This window comes from Diachasma alloeum, unplaced genomic scaffold (genome assembly GCF_001412515.2).
Source record: "Diachasma alloeum isolate Michigan unplaced genomic scaffold, Dall2.0 Dall_scaffold_00633, whole genome shotgun sequence".
Classification (NCBI taxonomy): Eukaryota; Metazoa; Arthropoda; class Insecta; order Hymenoptera; family Braconidae; genus Diachasma; species Diachasma alloeum.
The window spans coordinates 129,100-145,403 of NW_021680765.1; the positions used below are offsets into that span (position 1 = coordinate 129,100).

General features: G+C 36.1%; 1 protein-coding gene across 3 annotated transcripts in view; it reads left to right on the forward strand.

Annotated features, from left to right (window-relative positions):
• The first annotated feature begins 10,132 nt into the window (after positions 1 to 10,132).
• LOC107043817 overlaps positions 10,133 to 16,304 on the forward strand; it is a 39,641-nt gene continuing 33,469 nt past the window's right edge. For all 3 annotated transcript variants that reach the window (XM_015265471.2, XM_015265472.2, XM_015265473.2), the window contains exon 1: positions 10,133 to 10,321. In XM_015265471.2, coding sequence (XP_015120957.1) covers positions 10,219 to 10,321 — 103 coding nt within the window. In that variant the 5' untranslated portion in view covers positions 10,133 to 10,218. The remainder of the gene's footprint in view (positions 10,322 to 16,304) is intronic.

The following is a 16,304-nucleotide window of genomic DNA, read 5'->3' on the forward strand; positions in this document are numbered from 1 at the left end:
GCAGAGGAAAGTACCTGTGCAAGAAACGCAGACCCCCGACGAGACGGGGTCTAGCGAACGATACGATCCAAATGCTATTGTGGCTACTGTACCTGCAGTATACCAAAGAAAAGCCTCAGGTATACTTGAATATATTGATGCCATTGACACTAGTAAAAGACTCAAGTGGGATGCAAAAGGACAACTGACTTTGGATGGGACATCATTAACTGGCGTTAATATTGTGGATCTGAAACAAGATGTGGTCAAAGTACGGAAAACATATTCAGCTAAAGGATGGGAACATTTTGCGATGTATCTTCAAAGTCTAAACATCCCTCGGGAGTTTCTGGGCAATCCTAAATTTCATCGACCACCACCTGCACTACCAGTTATTAAACGTCGAAAAGAACCTGAAATTTCGGAGGACGAGGACTTTATAGATGAGCGTCATACAGGGAAAGGTGATACACCACGTACCTCTCTTGTACATCGTACGCGTAAAAATTGGAAAAAAGCACACATAAACCCTCCTTACAAAGTGGAGGACTCAGGACTATCATCATGGCTTCCATTTTAAACGAAGAAAAACTATCCAGAACATATTTTAGCCCTCCAGAGCCGGAGGCATATAAGGGGGCTAGAAATATTTTGTCAAAGCATAAAAAAGAAATACCTGAAAAGGAAATAAAAAACTGACTTAATGCCCAGAATACTTATACACTCCACAGACCCATCAGACGTAAATTTCCACGGTTGCATTATAGAGTGACAAACATTGATGATGTATGGGAGGCTGATTTGGTTGAGTTGAGATCACTAAAGACATACAATGATGGTATTTCATATTTGATGGTATTTCATATTTCATATTTGTGGTCATTGACGTTTTAAGCAAGTTTGCTTGGGTTGAACCATTGAAGGACAAGTCGGCACCGCAGGTACTCGAGGGCTTTAAACGTATAATGGGAAGGAGCGGTGGTCGTGTGCCTGTTTGTATACAAACTGACAAGGGAAAAGAGTTTATGGCTAGCAGTGTCCCAAAATTTGTCTCTGATAAAAAAATTCAATTTCGTGTTGCGCGTAATCCTGACATAAAAGCCGCAATCGTGGAATGTTTCAATCGGACACTGAAGGAGCGCATGTGGCGTTACTTTACACATAGTCGAACATATAAATATATGGATTTATTGGAAGAAATTGTCGACTCTTATAACAATTCGAGACATTCATCAATAAAAATGGCACCTGCGGCTGTTAATATCGATAATGCTCCATATGCATGGCGTAATATACAAAATCGGTACAAGTCGGAGAAATCTCGTAAAGAAACCTTTAAATACAAAGTTGGGGACTATGTGCGCATCAGTCGAGCGAAAGGCATCTTTGAGAAAGGATATGAAACTAATTGGAGTAAAGAAATATTCCAAATAACGAAAGCAGTCCTCAAATAATCATTACCAATATACGAGGTGAAAGATTTAACTGATGAACAAATTGAAGGATTTTTTTACGAGCCAGAGTTGGTGCTTGTCAATAAATAAACGAACAAGGATGAATTCGTAGTTGAACGTGTCATACGCTCTAAAGGAAAAGGAAAAAATAAACAAAATCTTTTTCATGGGGAGGGATATTCTGATAAATTTGATTCGTGNAACAAATTGAAGGATTTTTTTACGAGCCAGAGTTGGTGCTTGTCAATAAATAAACGAACAAGGATGAATTCGTAGTTGAACGTGTCATACGCTCTAAAGGAAAAGGAAAAAATAAACAAAATCTTTTTCATGGGGAGGGATATTCTGATAAATTTGATTCGTGGATAGCTGCGTCAGAGCTGCACGTCATTGGAAAAAAAATGAAGAGGAACGAATTTTATATGGTACTCCCAAGACAGCAGCATGGACTATCATCCCGATAATACAGCATCAAAATATACAACATTGCTCCCGAAAGAAGTTGAGTTGGAAGAAGAATGGGTTGTGGGCCTGAGTGAAATACAGTTTCTTTGTCATTTTTTACATATACGTGATAGGAAAGATGCCTCCATCAACTTTGTTAGTAGCGGAAAAGACAATAAGGGCAAGGGAAATCTACCACAAACATTTTTTCTACTTACTGCACTTTTCAAGGACCTGACCGAATTCGTGGGTTTCATGAATAACTTTGCAGCCCTGAAGGATCATATAAAATTTGAGTTTTCTACCCAACAAGGCTTTGTTAAAATTGGAAGAAATTGCACCTCCAAAACATGCGGTAGCACGGTACACGCATTAGACTTTTCGGATAAATTGGCTGATATGTTGGGGTTTGAGAGGCGCGTGCACAGTTTCACGAACGCAAAGTCGTATTGTGAGGGATCTACCTGCCAGCCTGGCGAGGGGTTTACCTGAAAACTTGTTCATCTATAGTGACCTTTGTGTACCCTATGTAACAGGTGATGTGCAGTCATCTCTTACAACGTTAATGTTATCTCAATTTAAGGGCTTAAAATTAATTGTAATTAAATTTTTCCAAAGAGTCTAGCGGGATAAGTATGGTGAAAATGCCGCCAACGAATTTCCATCCAAAAATGATCTAAAAATCTGAAAAAATTCTGAAAAATCATAAATATATCACTACTTGTCTGAGAATTTTAATTTAATTTTTTTATGATAATTTCTATTGGAAAAAAAAATGATTGAGTTTTCAAAAATTGTTTTGAACATCATTGGATGAAGATACAAATTTGGAAAAAATCATCATCCATCATTTCATATTTTCCTATAGAATAGCGCAGAGAATAAAATTATTTTTGCCTGCGACATATTGAGAAACAATTAAATTGACAAATTTTCAAGTTTTTTTACTGAAAATCTACGTTTACTTGCTTTGTTGGGCCCAGTTAATGAGTAATAACACTTTTCATAGTTAATTCACAGATTAGACAATTATAATTACTCATTATCTTCCCACAAATCAGAGTTTTATAGATTGTCCGCATCATCTCATTATTACACGGGGAATGAAGCTGCAATTTGCAGTCATAAATCCCTTAGAAATTCACATACATAGTTCACAGATCACTTGTCAAATGTAGAGGACTATCGGAGGAGTAATCACCATACAATAATTAGAGAATTATAGACAGTAATGAACTTCGAGCTCCATGAAATTAAAACCTTCATCACCATTCTGTTAAGGGTGCCAAGTGAAAATGTGTAATGTTTTTGCAAAAAAAAACTGTGCCAAGAAAAAGTTTTGTGGGGTCGTTTCTGGAAAGAAGAAACTTTTTTTGCTTGAAACCACAATTCCCATAGAAATTTTGCAAAAAATAAACAAATAAAAATCAAAGCCAAGTCAAGAAATGTCCAATGGATCATGGAATGTGCTATCAGATTATTATGGGGAGGATAACTCTGAATAGAAGGATTTTCAAAAAAATCTTCATAAAATAAAAAATTCAGTAGAGACAGGATTCAAAGTTCTTGGCGCGGATCAGAAGATACAGATTGATACGAGACAATGAGTTGGAAAACTCCGCGCCAAGAACCTGAATCCTTTGAATCCTGTCTCTACTGAATTTTTTATTTTATGAAGATTTTTTTGAAAATCCTTCTATTCAGAGTTATACTCCCCATAATAATCTGATAGCACATTCCATGATCCATTGGACATTTCTTGACTTGGCTTTGATTTTTATTTGTTTATTTTTTGCAAAATTTCTATGGGAATTGTGGTTTCCAGAAAAAAATGTTTCTGCTTTCCAGAAGCGACCCCAGAAAACTTTTTCTTGGCGCAGTTTTTTTGCAAAAACATTTGTTTTTGTTTTTTTGGGAGATTTCAGTCATTTTTCCAAAACAAGCATACGATCATTTTCGTATGAATCGAATTGATTTTTTTCCGCGCAACAGAAACTATTTTCAATCACTTCTGCTCTAAGAAAAAAAGGTATTTCTTCCCTACATTTATTTATAATTCATGGTCCGATTCGATTTGAGAATTTCTGCACATGTTAGCGCGCGTACAAGGATTTCAATGAAAAAACAGAAAAGGGGGAATATCTCGAACACTTTGTATGAGCAGGTATACATGTTTTAATTGATCTAGGTAGAGGATATCAAGACGAATATTTTGAAAAAAAAATCTAAATCGGTCCAATAATTTTAAAGATATTCGTGATAAACCATTTAAAAACGAATCGCTTCATCTCAAAAACTACTTGACCGATCGGGCTGAAATAGTGCACAGAGTTAGTTCTCATTAAGACCGATAATCTGACGAAATTTCAACGTTTTTTCAATCATTTCAGCCACTTAATTACTCTATTTTCTAAAAATTGACCGTCGGGAATGCGGTGGTGGACATTCACATATAGACATGGTCGCCAAACTTCGTATTTTTACGTTTCAGACCATTCTACATCATTTCCAATGAAAATTAGACAATGTGAAAATCGGACGATTACAAAGCTTCCATTCGGAATGAAAAATTACTATTAACCAATAATTTGGTACAAAAAATAAATAATTGAGATTCCATTCTATCCTCTTCTGAAAGTAATTTGGGCTGGAAGGCTGTTGGTATCTTGACTCAACTTGATCTCAACTTTTACCATCTATCAGTTCTGTTTTACTTCTGAATGGAAGCATTGTATTCCTCCGAATTTAAGTTTCCAGTTTTCTTCGTGAAGACGACGAATTTGGGGGTCAAGAGTCCGAATCTGATGTTTTTAGATCCTGTTCGTATTATTGCGTATTTACCCTTTTTCTCCCTCAACCTACTTCATGTACGATCGTCTGTTTGCCTATCATCATTCTTTTATCTTAACTCTTAGTCCGTGGACGCGTCATTTCTCTTTATATCTTTTATTAATTATTCTTTTCGCCCCATTTTACTTAATAAACGAATTTATTATTTAAACGGTGTCGTATTTTACATTGGTGTCAGAAGTGTCGCAAAAAATGGATACCCCCCGTGACAGGTATCATCTTCGAACCTCTCACCAGAATTCAAACTCAACATTCATGGATGCTAAGGACATCACAGGGATACAACTCGGTGTCCAGGAAGAAGTTCGGTCAGCGGTGGGAGACCTGCGGCTCCAATTATCCGAATTTTTAGATCAATATCGACAACACATGAAGATGGAATTGCAAACGGACACGAAGAATCTGATAGACAACTCCGTTCAGGCGAATAACCATGAAATAATGGATTATTTGACCAAAAATTCTTCGGACATGATGACACATCTGTCAACGACGCTTCAGAATCAATTCCAATCTGCAGTGAGCCAAGCCATCGAGAACGCGGTGAAGAGAGAGGTTCAAAACATGAGGAATGAAATCATGGAAGTTTTAACAGATAAAAGTCGACTTCACCTCGTCCTAATACATCATTCTTACAACATTCAAACACATTCCATCAAAACTCTAATCAACTTCACACTACATTCACAAATCCTCTTCAAAACCCTCACTTCATTCCTTCCACACCGAAACAGAACTTGATTAAACTACCTGATTATGATGGTACAACTCCCTGGTCGCAATATGAGCGACTTTTTGATGTCATTGGTTGTGAGAATGGATGGTCAGGTAGAATTGCAGCCTCATATCTACTTTCTTTCCTTCGCGGTAAATCTCAATCAATTGTTGAGACACTTCCGGTTTCCGACTTAACGGACATTGATAAATTAAAAGATGTCCTCAATTCTCGATTCGGGGAGCAGCAGTTCTACCGCGTATATCATTTACAATTACGCGCTCGGATTCAACAAAAAAATGAGGATTTAAAAACTTACGCGGAAGACGTTCAAAAATTAACAGGTCTTGCTTATTTTGACGCTCCCGAAATAATTAAAGATAAAATCGCGTGCGAACAATTTATCAACGGGCTTAATAATGGTCGGCTTGAGAGTGCTCTACGCCTAGAACATTTTGAAAGTTTGAATTTAGCTCTTCAACGGGCATTGGAAATGCACGCTGTGCACAACATCATCAGTAAAAAACAGAATCAACATCCCAATTCCAATCAGAATAATCAATCACTCAATACTTCTAACAGATCACGTGATAATTCTAATCAATTTAATTCAAATAATCGCCGGAAAATCATTTGTACTATTTCCGAAAATCCCGGACATTACGCGAATGAATGCTGTAAGGGTCGTTATTCGAATTCGAGTTCAAATACAAATTTGAATAAAAACTTTAATCAAAACTCCTCTTCAAACTATTCAAACCAAAATCGTAGTTTTCACCAAAGATCTAACCCAAACGTGAATTATGGAAATCTCAACAACCAAAATCAACGCTCGACAACTAATTCACGAAACCAAAATGGGAATCAACACGGAAATGGCCGTACGAATTGCTTCTTTGCTCAAGATCGTAGCGGAACCGACTCATCCGTTCCCTCTAGAATGTTTACTGCTTCTCCGGTGGAATAGAATTCACTGAAAATGGACTCTCCTCAGTTAAACTAGATGAAGTCAGCTTGGAGGAGGTCAAGTTGACTTCACCTATTCCGAAATCCTGTTACCACACGATTTCCTCTGATCCAAAATCAAATTTACATTTAATAATTCATGGAAAAATTAATGACCACTCTTGCTCCATGATTATTGATACTGCCTCTGATATTACAATCATTAACCCTAGATTATTTTCATTCAATTTGGATTCTTTACCATCGGTTCGTAAGCTTTATTCGGTATTCATCGCCAGCGGCTCTCAACTGCATTATGTTGCCGTTAAGAAAGTGACCATTTCTGATAGCAATGTAATTGTGATCATTGATGCCGTTTTCGCGAATATCGATTTAGATTGCTTTCTCGGTTTAGATTTTATTTTATCATCTGGACTTTTACATGAATTTCAAACGGTAATCAACCGGAAATTCAATCTCCATGACAAAACCAAGATTGTTTCAATTTATGAAACTAATGTCAAAGGTGACATTGAGATAATTATTCCCGAATATTTAGTGGAATTATTCGAATCATCAATTAAACTACTGAACGAGGAGCAGATTAGTCTAATAAGAAAATTCATCTTTGAATTTCAAAATTGTTTCGCTAAGAATAATAAAGATTTAGGAAAATATTCTGAGATTAAACACAAAATAAATACCGGGAATTCCGATCCTGTCAAATTGGGTCCTCGTCGTATTCCTTTTCATTATCGTGACAAAGCTTTTGAAGCTCTACAAGAGATGAAACTGGTAGGTATTATTGAACCAAGTTTTGGTTCATGGTGTTCCCCGATAGTTTTGGTGTTGAAAAAGGATGCTTCTCTTCGTTTTTGTGTCGACTATCGACTCTTGAACAAAGTGACTAAAAAGAATGTTATGCCACTTCCTCTCATTGATGATCTTTTGGATGCAACTCAACCATTTTCATGGTTTTCTTCTCCTGCCTTTAACAGGCGCGTTGTTGTCGGGGCGAAAAGAGGGAGTAGTGTTGCGTATTTACCCTTTTTCTCCCTCAACCAACTTCATGTACGATCGTCTCTTTGTCTATCATCATTCTTTTATCTTAACTCTTAGTCCGCGGACGCATCATTTCTCTTTGTATCTTTTATTAATTATTCTTTTCCCCCATTTTATTTAAGAAACGAATTTATTATTTAAACGGTGTCGTATTTTACAGTATGTCTGTATGTATGTGCGTGTATATGTGTGTATGTGACCGATTCTGTTTTTTTACGATAACTTCAAAAATAATTATCTGAATCAATCGAATATCGGCTAGAATTATTCGTTTTCATGTTATACAGACCGAGTTCGAAGATGGTGTCGATTGCGCTTTTAGTTTTTGAATTATTCTAAAAAATTAGGCCCAAGGTTGCTCCGGTGTTGGCGCAAGGTTGGCACAATATTGGCGCAAAGTTGACGCAAGGTTGGTGCAAGGTAGGCCCTTATGGGGGTCTTATGGGAGTCATATGGAAGTCTTATAAGGGTCTTATGGGAGTCTTACGGGGGTTTATGGGGGTCATATGAGCGTCTTATGGGGGTCTTACGGAGATTTATAAGTGTCATATGGGAGTCTTATGGGGGTTTATGAAGTTCGTATGAGGGTCTTATGGGGATCTTATGGGAGTCTTATGAGTGTTTTATGGGGGACTTACAGTGATTTATGGGGGCCATATGGGGGTCTTATGGGGTTTATGGGGATCATATGAGGATCTTATGGGGGCCTTAAGGGAGTTTTATGGGGGTTTATGAGGGTCATATGAGGGGGTTTGCCAGGGGGATTGCTAGGAGGGTTGATAGGGGGTTGCTAGGGGGTTGCTATGGGTAGCGTCCCCTGATCTTTCAGCGACGCCTGAGTTTTTTGGCCTTATTTTGGCCAATATTCATTCGGAAGCATATTGCTAATTTATTAGCAAAAACAGGCACCATAATTGACACAACTGAAAGCAATCGCGCACTTGTTTATCTCTCTGGCGACATCAGGCTTCTGTCCTCTGATTTTTTTCTCAAAATCTCGTCAGAATATTCAGATCTTGACTTTTTGGTTTTTCAGTCGTTCGTAGGTGTGAAACGGAAAAATAAGAAAATTGAGTGATTTTGTTGCTCTCGCTTTTATGCCACATTTTTATCCATATTCTCATGATGAATAATGAAAAAATGAAACAAACAGAGGTTCGAGTCTATTCGACAGAAAGCATGCGACCGTTTCTTTTTGCGTTATTAGTCTTTTTCTTCTTTTCATTTCTACTGATTCCATTGGTAGTAAGCTTCCAAATGGATCCGTTGCTCGTGCCTGTGACTAGTACTCGGGCCTGTGACAGGCCTACGCATATGCCTGTCACAGGCCCGAGTACTAGTACTTTGCATAATACAAGGATTTTCATGATAAAACAGAAAAAAAGGAATATCTCGAACACTTTGTATGAATAGGTATAGATATTTTGATTGATCTAGGTAGAGGACATCGCGATGAATATTTTGAAAAAAAAATAAGTGGAACCGTTTCCGAAGTTTTAAAGATATTCAACATAATAAATTTTCAGAAAAAGTTGAATATCCGCGAAACTACTGGTGCGATTGAGCCCGTCTTCAATACGAACTTTTGTTATCATAGAAGGAAGATTCTGTCCAAATTTTAAGTTGATATCTCATTTTTTGCACACATTAACGCGCGTACAAAGATTTTAATGAAAAAACAGAAAAAGGAGAATATTTCGAACACTTTGTATGAGCAGGTATAGATGTTTTAATTGATCTAGATAGAGGACATCAAGACGAATATTTTGAAAAAAAAATCTAAATCAGTTCAATAATTTTAAAGATATTCGTAAAAAACTATTTAAAACGAATCGCTTCATCTCAAAAACTACTTGACCCATCGCGCTGAAATTGCGTACAGAGTTCGTCCTCATTAAGACCTATAATTTGACAAAATTTGAAATTTTTTTGAATTACTTTAACAACTCAATTACTTAATTTTCTATAAATTGACCACCGGGAAGGTGGCGGTGGACATATTCACATACAGACATGGTCGTGAAACTTCGTATTTTTACGTTTTAAACCATTCTAAATCATTTCCAATGAAAATTAGAGAATGCGAAAATCGGACGATTACAACGTTTCCATTCGGCAACAAAAATGAAGATTTTTGTGATAGGAGAGGCATTTTGACAAGATGAATCGGTCGAGGTTAGAAGAAGAAATGTGTATCATCAGGAGGTAACAAATTGATAATACTACCATAACACGAAAAAATAGAAGAAGAAAATAGTAAAATTAGAATTTAAATAAAGAAGCATTCGGAAGCAAATTGCTAATTTATTACCAATAATGACTATATTCATTTTTTTAAATGCAATTATACACTTGTTTTGGTACGTTCCAGCGACTGAATCCTTTCACTTCTCAACCCAGATTCAGTGTCACGATAGATGAAAAAATATGTTTGTGAATGCTTTTTCAGAAAATAACTGAGCGGTTGAATTTGAACTTTCAACACAGTTTTCACAAAATAGGCATATATCGAGTTTTTTTCCAGGTCTGGAAACTTTCCTTATTGTCTTCTATGGATTCGGTTCGCAAAGAATATTGAGAACAGCGGAAAATAATGCCATGTAACTTTCCCCCGTGATGGCGCCAACTCCGTGTTTTCACTGTATATTATTCAGTAGATCATGAGTAAGTAACGTAGTTTACAGATTGTCGTTGATCGTACGCGTCAACTCCACCTCACTGCCAGTTTCTATTTTGTGTTGTTGATTTCCGAAAAAAGATATTAGCACAATGATCAAGTGGATTCGTATTACGGTGCTATTATGTATTATTTCGGAGGAACTTGCTAAACCGACAATCTATAAGAGAAATGAAGACAACATCTTTGAACCGGGTAAATCAATTATTTATTTATTTATTTATTTTGTTTCATGGGCAACTAATTTCATGAGTTATGAATTTTACTCATCTCCATCGGAAATTTACCCTAGTTATCAATACCTTAGGCATTCAAAGAGACGTGTTGCTAATCGCTTTTTCATCATCTCAATATAAACAACAAACAAAAGTCATAAATTTCTGCAATAATGCAATCATGATTCCAAGAAGGTTTTTTTAAAATCCGATTCGTATTGAACTGAACTGCGGCGAATTTAATTTTGACTAGATTAGAAATATATTAAGTGGAGATGAACGGGTCGATGATGTCATTGATGCGTGGGTTTTGAATATAGCAAGCGATATCGCGTCCACACCTTTTTCAGATTTTCTTAATAAGAATGGCTTGTTTCTTCTCCTTTTGCTTCTCGACAGAGTCCGAGTCGATACATAAATTGATCGGAAAAAAATTCGTATAAATGTCAACCGAGGGAAGACACGCAAGAGGGAAATCTTTATGAAAAGTGAAAACTCCATCTCCTCAAATATTAAGAATTTTATAGAATTTTCAGAATGTCAAGGACATGATAAAGTAGGGAGAATTCCGTGCGAATTTCATTGGAAAATTTCCGTAATAATGTAATAGCTTTTTTCTTGTACCACTTAAGGGGAGGTTCACCTCGGGAGAATTTTTTTTTCGTTTTTTGACAATAAAACTTGAAAATACTATTTTCCACGCGATTTTTCCTCAGGAATCGGATTTTTTAGGTCATAATTGTCTCCTGCCACGCAAAAGTGGCCAATCGAACTTTTTACATCGAATAATCAACTTAATAAAAATCCCCAAAGTATTTTTTTCGAAATTGTTTTTTGAATATGATCTGAAATTTTCACTCCTTAATTATGAAAAATGCGGGAGAAGATACATTTTTAATTGTGTTCCTTAATCAAAATTTTTATTAACTAGCGCCGACCCGGCCGCAAGCGGCCGGGCCGTTGATCTTCTGTCTTGTTTATGTAATGGAGAATTTAACGAATTTGAATGACAATTCCATTTTTGTTAAGTCATACCATGACTTTTAATAGTTTCATTTTCATTCGATTTGCATCTTAATTTATAGTTTTGTCTGATGCTGAGATTACACCTGAAGGACTTTTCGCTAAATATAATGAAATTGAAAAATTCATGATCATCTTTCATGCGCTCATTCTGTTTTCAGTCTATTAAATGACTTGAAATATTTACCATGGAATGCTTTACATGTGTAATAATGCTCTTATTTGATATTGTTCGTTGATATCATCAGAGTATCGAATGAATACAAACTCAGATTTAGCAATTGGAAATAAGAAAAGTACAGAGCAAAAGTAGAAGCCAGGTGTCACTTGATTTTATGAATGGCTTACAATTTTTATACTTCAATTAATTCTCATTTATTACCATTTTTGTTTGATTTTTATCACTCACGCTTGTTTTGATTGAAAAATAGTGTCGTTTCATCTGATCGATTTAAGCAGGCATTTCCCCACTTACCGATCGTGATTCTTTTAAAAAATTATAGAATCCTGTGAATACCTCATTTTTAATAATATTCGATGAGTTTTCATTTATTGGTCATATCGTGTAATAATTAAAGAAATTATTCATTTTTGTCTCCTTGAATTTTTCCGTCCCTGAATGTTTGTTAAAGTTCTTTTGAGGCATTTTTTTTTCTTCCATTTTTTTTACTTTCTTCATCCGATTAATTAAATTTTTCCCTCTAGTTTTAGTTGAATTTCTCCACCTTTCGATTATTGTTTTTTTACAGGCTCTATTATGTTTTCCTCGTTCAACTATAAATATTCAATTCAGTTGTTTCTGAAAATTTCTGAATTCTAGGATAAAAATATTTTGGAGTTTCATGTAGATATTTCAATTTTTCTTTTTGAAATTCCAAGATTCTATTTGAAATCTTCCTCATAAAAAAAAAATTGAATCTCCACCAGTGCCAAAGTGAAGCAAACCAAATGATGAGTCATCTCAAACATATAACTATACAACTATTTGAGGACATATAACTATTTGAGGATCCTAGGTCAAAAATTTTGGCTATTTATTCTTTCCCCATGCCAAGTATTTTTTCCAAGTTTACTGGATGATTGATTCAATTAAAAAAATATGATTCATAATACACGGAGAGAAAAGTTGAATAAAAATTACCATGAAAATCGTGGCGAAGTTTACTGTACGAATGGTAATCGTGGAGCGAAATGTAATTCGATGAAAAAATACCTGGTTATGGAGGATATTTTATACTTCATTCAGTAAAAAAAACAAGTATGGGTGCAAAAACTATCCTCCTGTACAGTAAAATTTCCCACACCGGTAGGGTATTTTTCCTTCCGAACGGAAGTTTTGCAATCGCTGAAATTTAAGTTTCCAATTTTTTGTGTTAGGGTAACTAAATAATGTGATTTTTAGATGGTGTCTGTATGAATGTGTGTATATATGTATGAATGTGGTTCTCTTTTTTCATTTTTTTCCTCGAAATTTTCTTATAAGGGACGAATCGCATTTCATAAGTTTTTTCATAGTTATAGACTTTAATGAGCTCTATTCATTGACACCAATTAAAATTTAATCTTTCATACAGATTCCAAAAAATTTATATTTTTCAAAAAATGTATTTTTTAACGATCACTCAAAAAATTGTCATCAGAATGGAATTGGTTATGGCTCAAAAAATTGATAACATTACTCTCATCATTCTATCAGAATATGATGGGGCCGCACAATTCATTGTTGAGTCACAGCAGATTGTTTATGCGACTTAAAGGAGAAAATCAGTTTTTTCATGATTACTGAAAGAATCATCAGGGATATCAATTAAATCAGGGTTTCAAAAGTGTATGTCAATGTCTTCAAAATCAAGTTGAGTAATAGTGAGAACTGCATCATTGCTTATCAAGTTACATAATACCGTCATGAGTAAACTCAGGTACCAGTCTATTACGTCTATTAACTTCTGATAGAACCTGGGTTAAGCGCTGGCTACATCCTGAATTAACCCTGATTAAATCCCGGCCATACACTAATTAAATCTTGATTGAACCTTGATTAAACCTGGACTGAAAATGAATTCGAGTCTTGAGTGGGTCTGAATGTAAAATTATTTGATAGAAGGAAATAATACATAAAATTTTGATGACATTTCAATTGATGATAGGACTACGACATGAAAAAATAGAAGAAGAGAATTTTCCCCGGCCAACAGTGAACAATTCATTATTCGTCTCGCACTTTTTCTCCCGACATAGGATGGAAATGTACTGAAAATCGAGTTTGCTCCAAAATTACTCAACATGTTTGGTAATTTTTCTCTAACAAATTTCTCCGTGTAGAAAGCCTCATTCATCGAGTTTCATAATCTATTGTATGTTTCATATAATTGAAAGCAAGGTTATAAAGATGATCATTTATTCGAAAATAATTTCATTAATTCTGTTGAAAGAAATAAAGGAAATTTCATAATCTTGCTGACGTTAATTATTATAAACAAATGCAACGATGACTCCCAAAAAATGTTCGATGCACTCCATGGCAGAATTATTCGTTAAATTGAATTCAATGATTTTACTCAACCCCACTTACCTTGTTGGGTAAAAATTTTGGCTGTAATGTTTATATTTTCAAAGGAAGCAGACATTCATTCATCTTTTTTTCCAAAAATTTCTCTCGTTTTTCATTTATTTTCATATTTTGAAACGACACAACGTTTGTGTACGCAGGTTATGAGGCCACATGAATACGCGTGAATCGAGTGTCGTACATGTGGATTGACCACATTTGGCATTTGTGGTTACAACGATTCAGATTCCATGTTTGATATATCGAAACTCTGTGGTTTATCGATGTTTTTATTATTGATGTTTTTATCGACATTCTGATTCGATGTCATGTCTTCTTCACATGGGGAATGGCGGATGCCACTTTCGATTAATCGATTAAAGTAACCGAGCCTTGGTTGACAGATCTGGCCCAACCTTGGCCGAACATTGGCATGCCGGAGTTCGATAACCAAGCCCCAGCCAGCGGTGGCCCGGAGCTTGGTCATTGGGCTCCAGCCATTGCTGTAATTGTAAGGGTTAAGTCGGAAGGATAAGATGATCAGAATGGAATCATAGGGGTGGAAGTGTAAGGATAATATCTGAAGAGTAAAATTGTAAGGGTTAAGTCGGAAGGATAAGATGATCAGAATGGAATCATAGGGGTGGAAGTGTAAGGATAATATCTGAAGAGTAAAATTGTAAGGGTTAAGTCGGAAGGATAAGATGATCAGAATGGAATCATAGGGGTGGAAGTGTAAGGATAATATCTGAAGAGTAAAATTGTAAGGGTTAAGTCGGAAGGATAAGATGATCAGAATGGAATCATAGGGGTGGAAGTGTAAGGATAATATCTGAAGAGTAAAATTGTAAGGGTTAAATCGCAATAATGGAAAGGGGCGAACAAATCATAAGGTCGACATTGTGAGGGTTGAATGGTAAGGGTGGAATCTTGAGGGTAAAATTTTAAGGGTGTAATCGTAAAAAAATGGTGATATTGTGGGTACAAAAGTCACATGTTACTCGCTAATTATTACGAAAAGAAGAAGGATCATCATTCAACATTAATCATCATTGTTACAATTATTATTGTAATTAATAATAATTATTATTGTTATTCATTATTGAATTAATTTACCGATTAAACTATAGTTGAATCACTTAATATCTCTATCCACTAAATAATAAATCGTTCAAATCGAAAAAAATCGAGATAGAATTAATATGGACGATTTAAAGTAGAGGTTTTACGAATTGCGCGATAGGCTAGTGGTTAGGGCGTCGGGATAGTAGTCGTGAGGTTGTGGATTCGAGCCCACGTTAGGGTGATATATTAACTTAACAAAATCGGTTTTTAAGCGATGATCGCGTTAAGGTTTGGTAGGTAGGACGCAAATAAAACTAAGAATCATACTAGAAAAAGTGAATTATCTTGTTTTTGTTATTATTGATAATTTTCATGGACAGGTTGGTAGCCAGCCCGGCGCCAATCGCATGGCGGTATTGATTTTTTCTTCCTTGAACCTGTTATGAATGCTCAGGAGTACGATTGAATTAATTGTATTTCAATCACTGATATCATATTCATATAATTAAGTAATATTTAATGGAGCCTGGCCAACGACTGGCAACCAATGTTGGGCCGAGATCGGCGTCCAGGCCTGGCCCCATGTTATCATTCCCGGTTTCAACCAAGTCCGGCGAGGTTCCGCCCGAGGAACGGGTCCTGAAGTTCGGCAGTCCGGTCGCTGGGCTTGGACCGAGCTCGGCCCGTTCGTTTTTGCGTACCTGGGACGTAGAAAAAAATCGTATAGAAATTTTCTATACGGATTGCATATAAAAATTCTACAGGATTCCCGTATGTGATATTCGGATATTTCTATACGAATATTTTCCAGACAAATTATATCTATACATAAATTTTTACATAAATTTTTGTTTTCATACGAAAGATGTCTAGACGCTCCAGAGAAAAACGTAGAGAAATGTCAGTAGATATATAGGGCCGGTTCTGGATCAACGTTTCTGGGGCGAGCGCTGGAGACTTGTGGAAGAGGGCCCCGCGAGTGGGTGGTGGGGGGGGATTAATTAATTCGCGGTTTAATTCGCGGTTTTAATTCGCGGATTTTACATTTCGTCGATTCTGGGTGCAAGAACTATGGGAGAAGCCCCCGCGAGTGGGTGGTGGAATTAATCAAGTCACGGCTTTAATTCACGGTTTTCAGCCCCGATTTTAATTCGCGGTTTTCAGTCCCGATTTTGATCCACGGTTTTAATTCGCGCTTTGGTGGGATTAATTAATTCGCGGTTAGAATTCGCGGTTTTAATTCGCGGTTTCAATTCGCGGTTTTAATTCGTGGTTTTGATTCACGGTTTTAATTCGCGCTTTTAATCCGCGGCTTTAATTCGCGGTG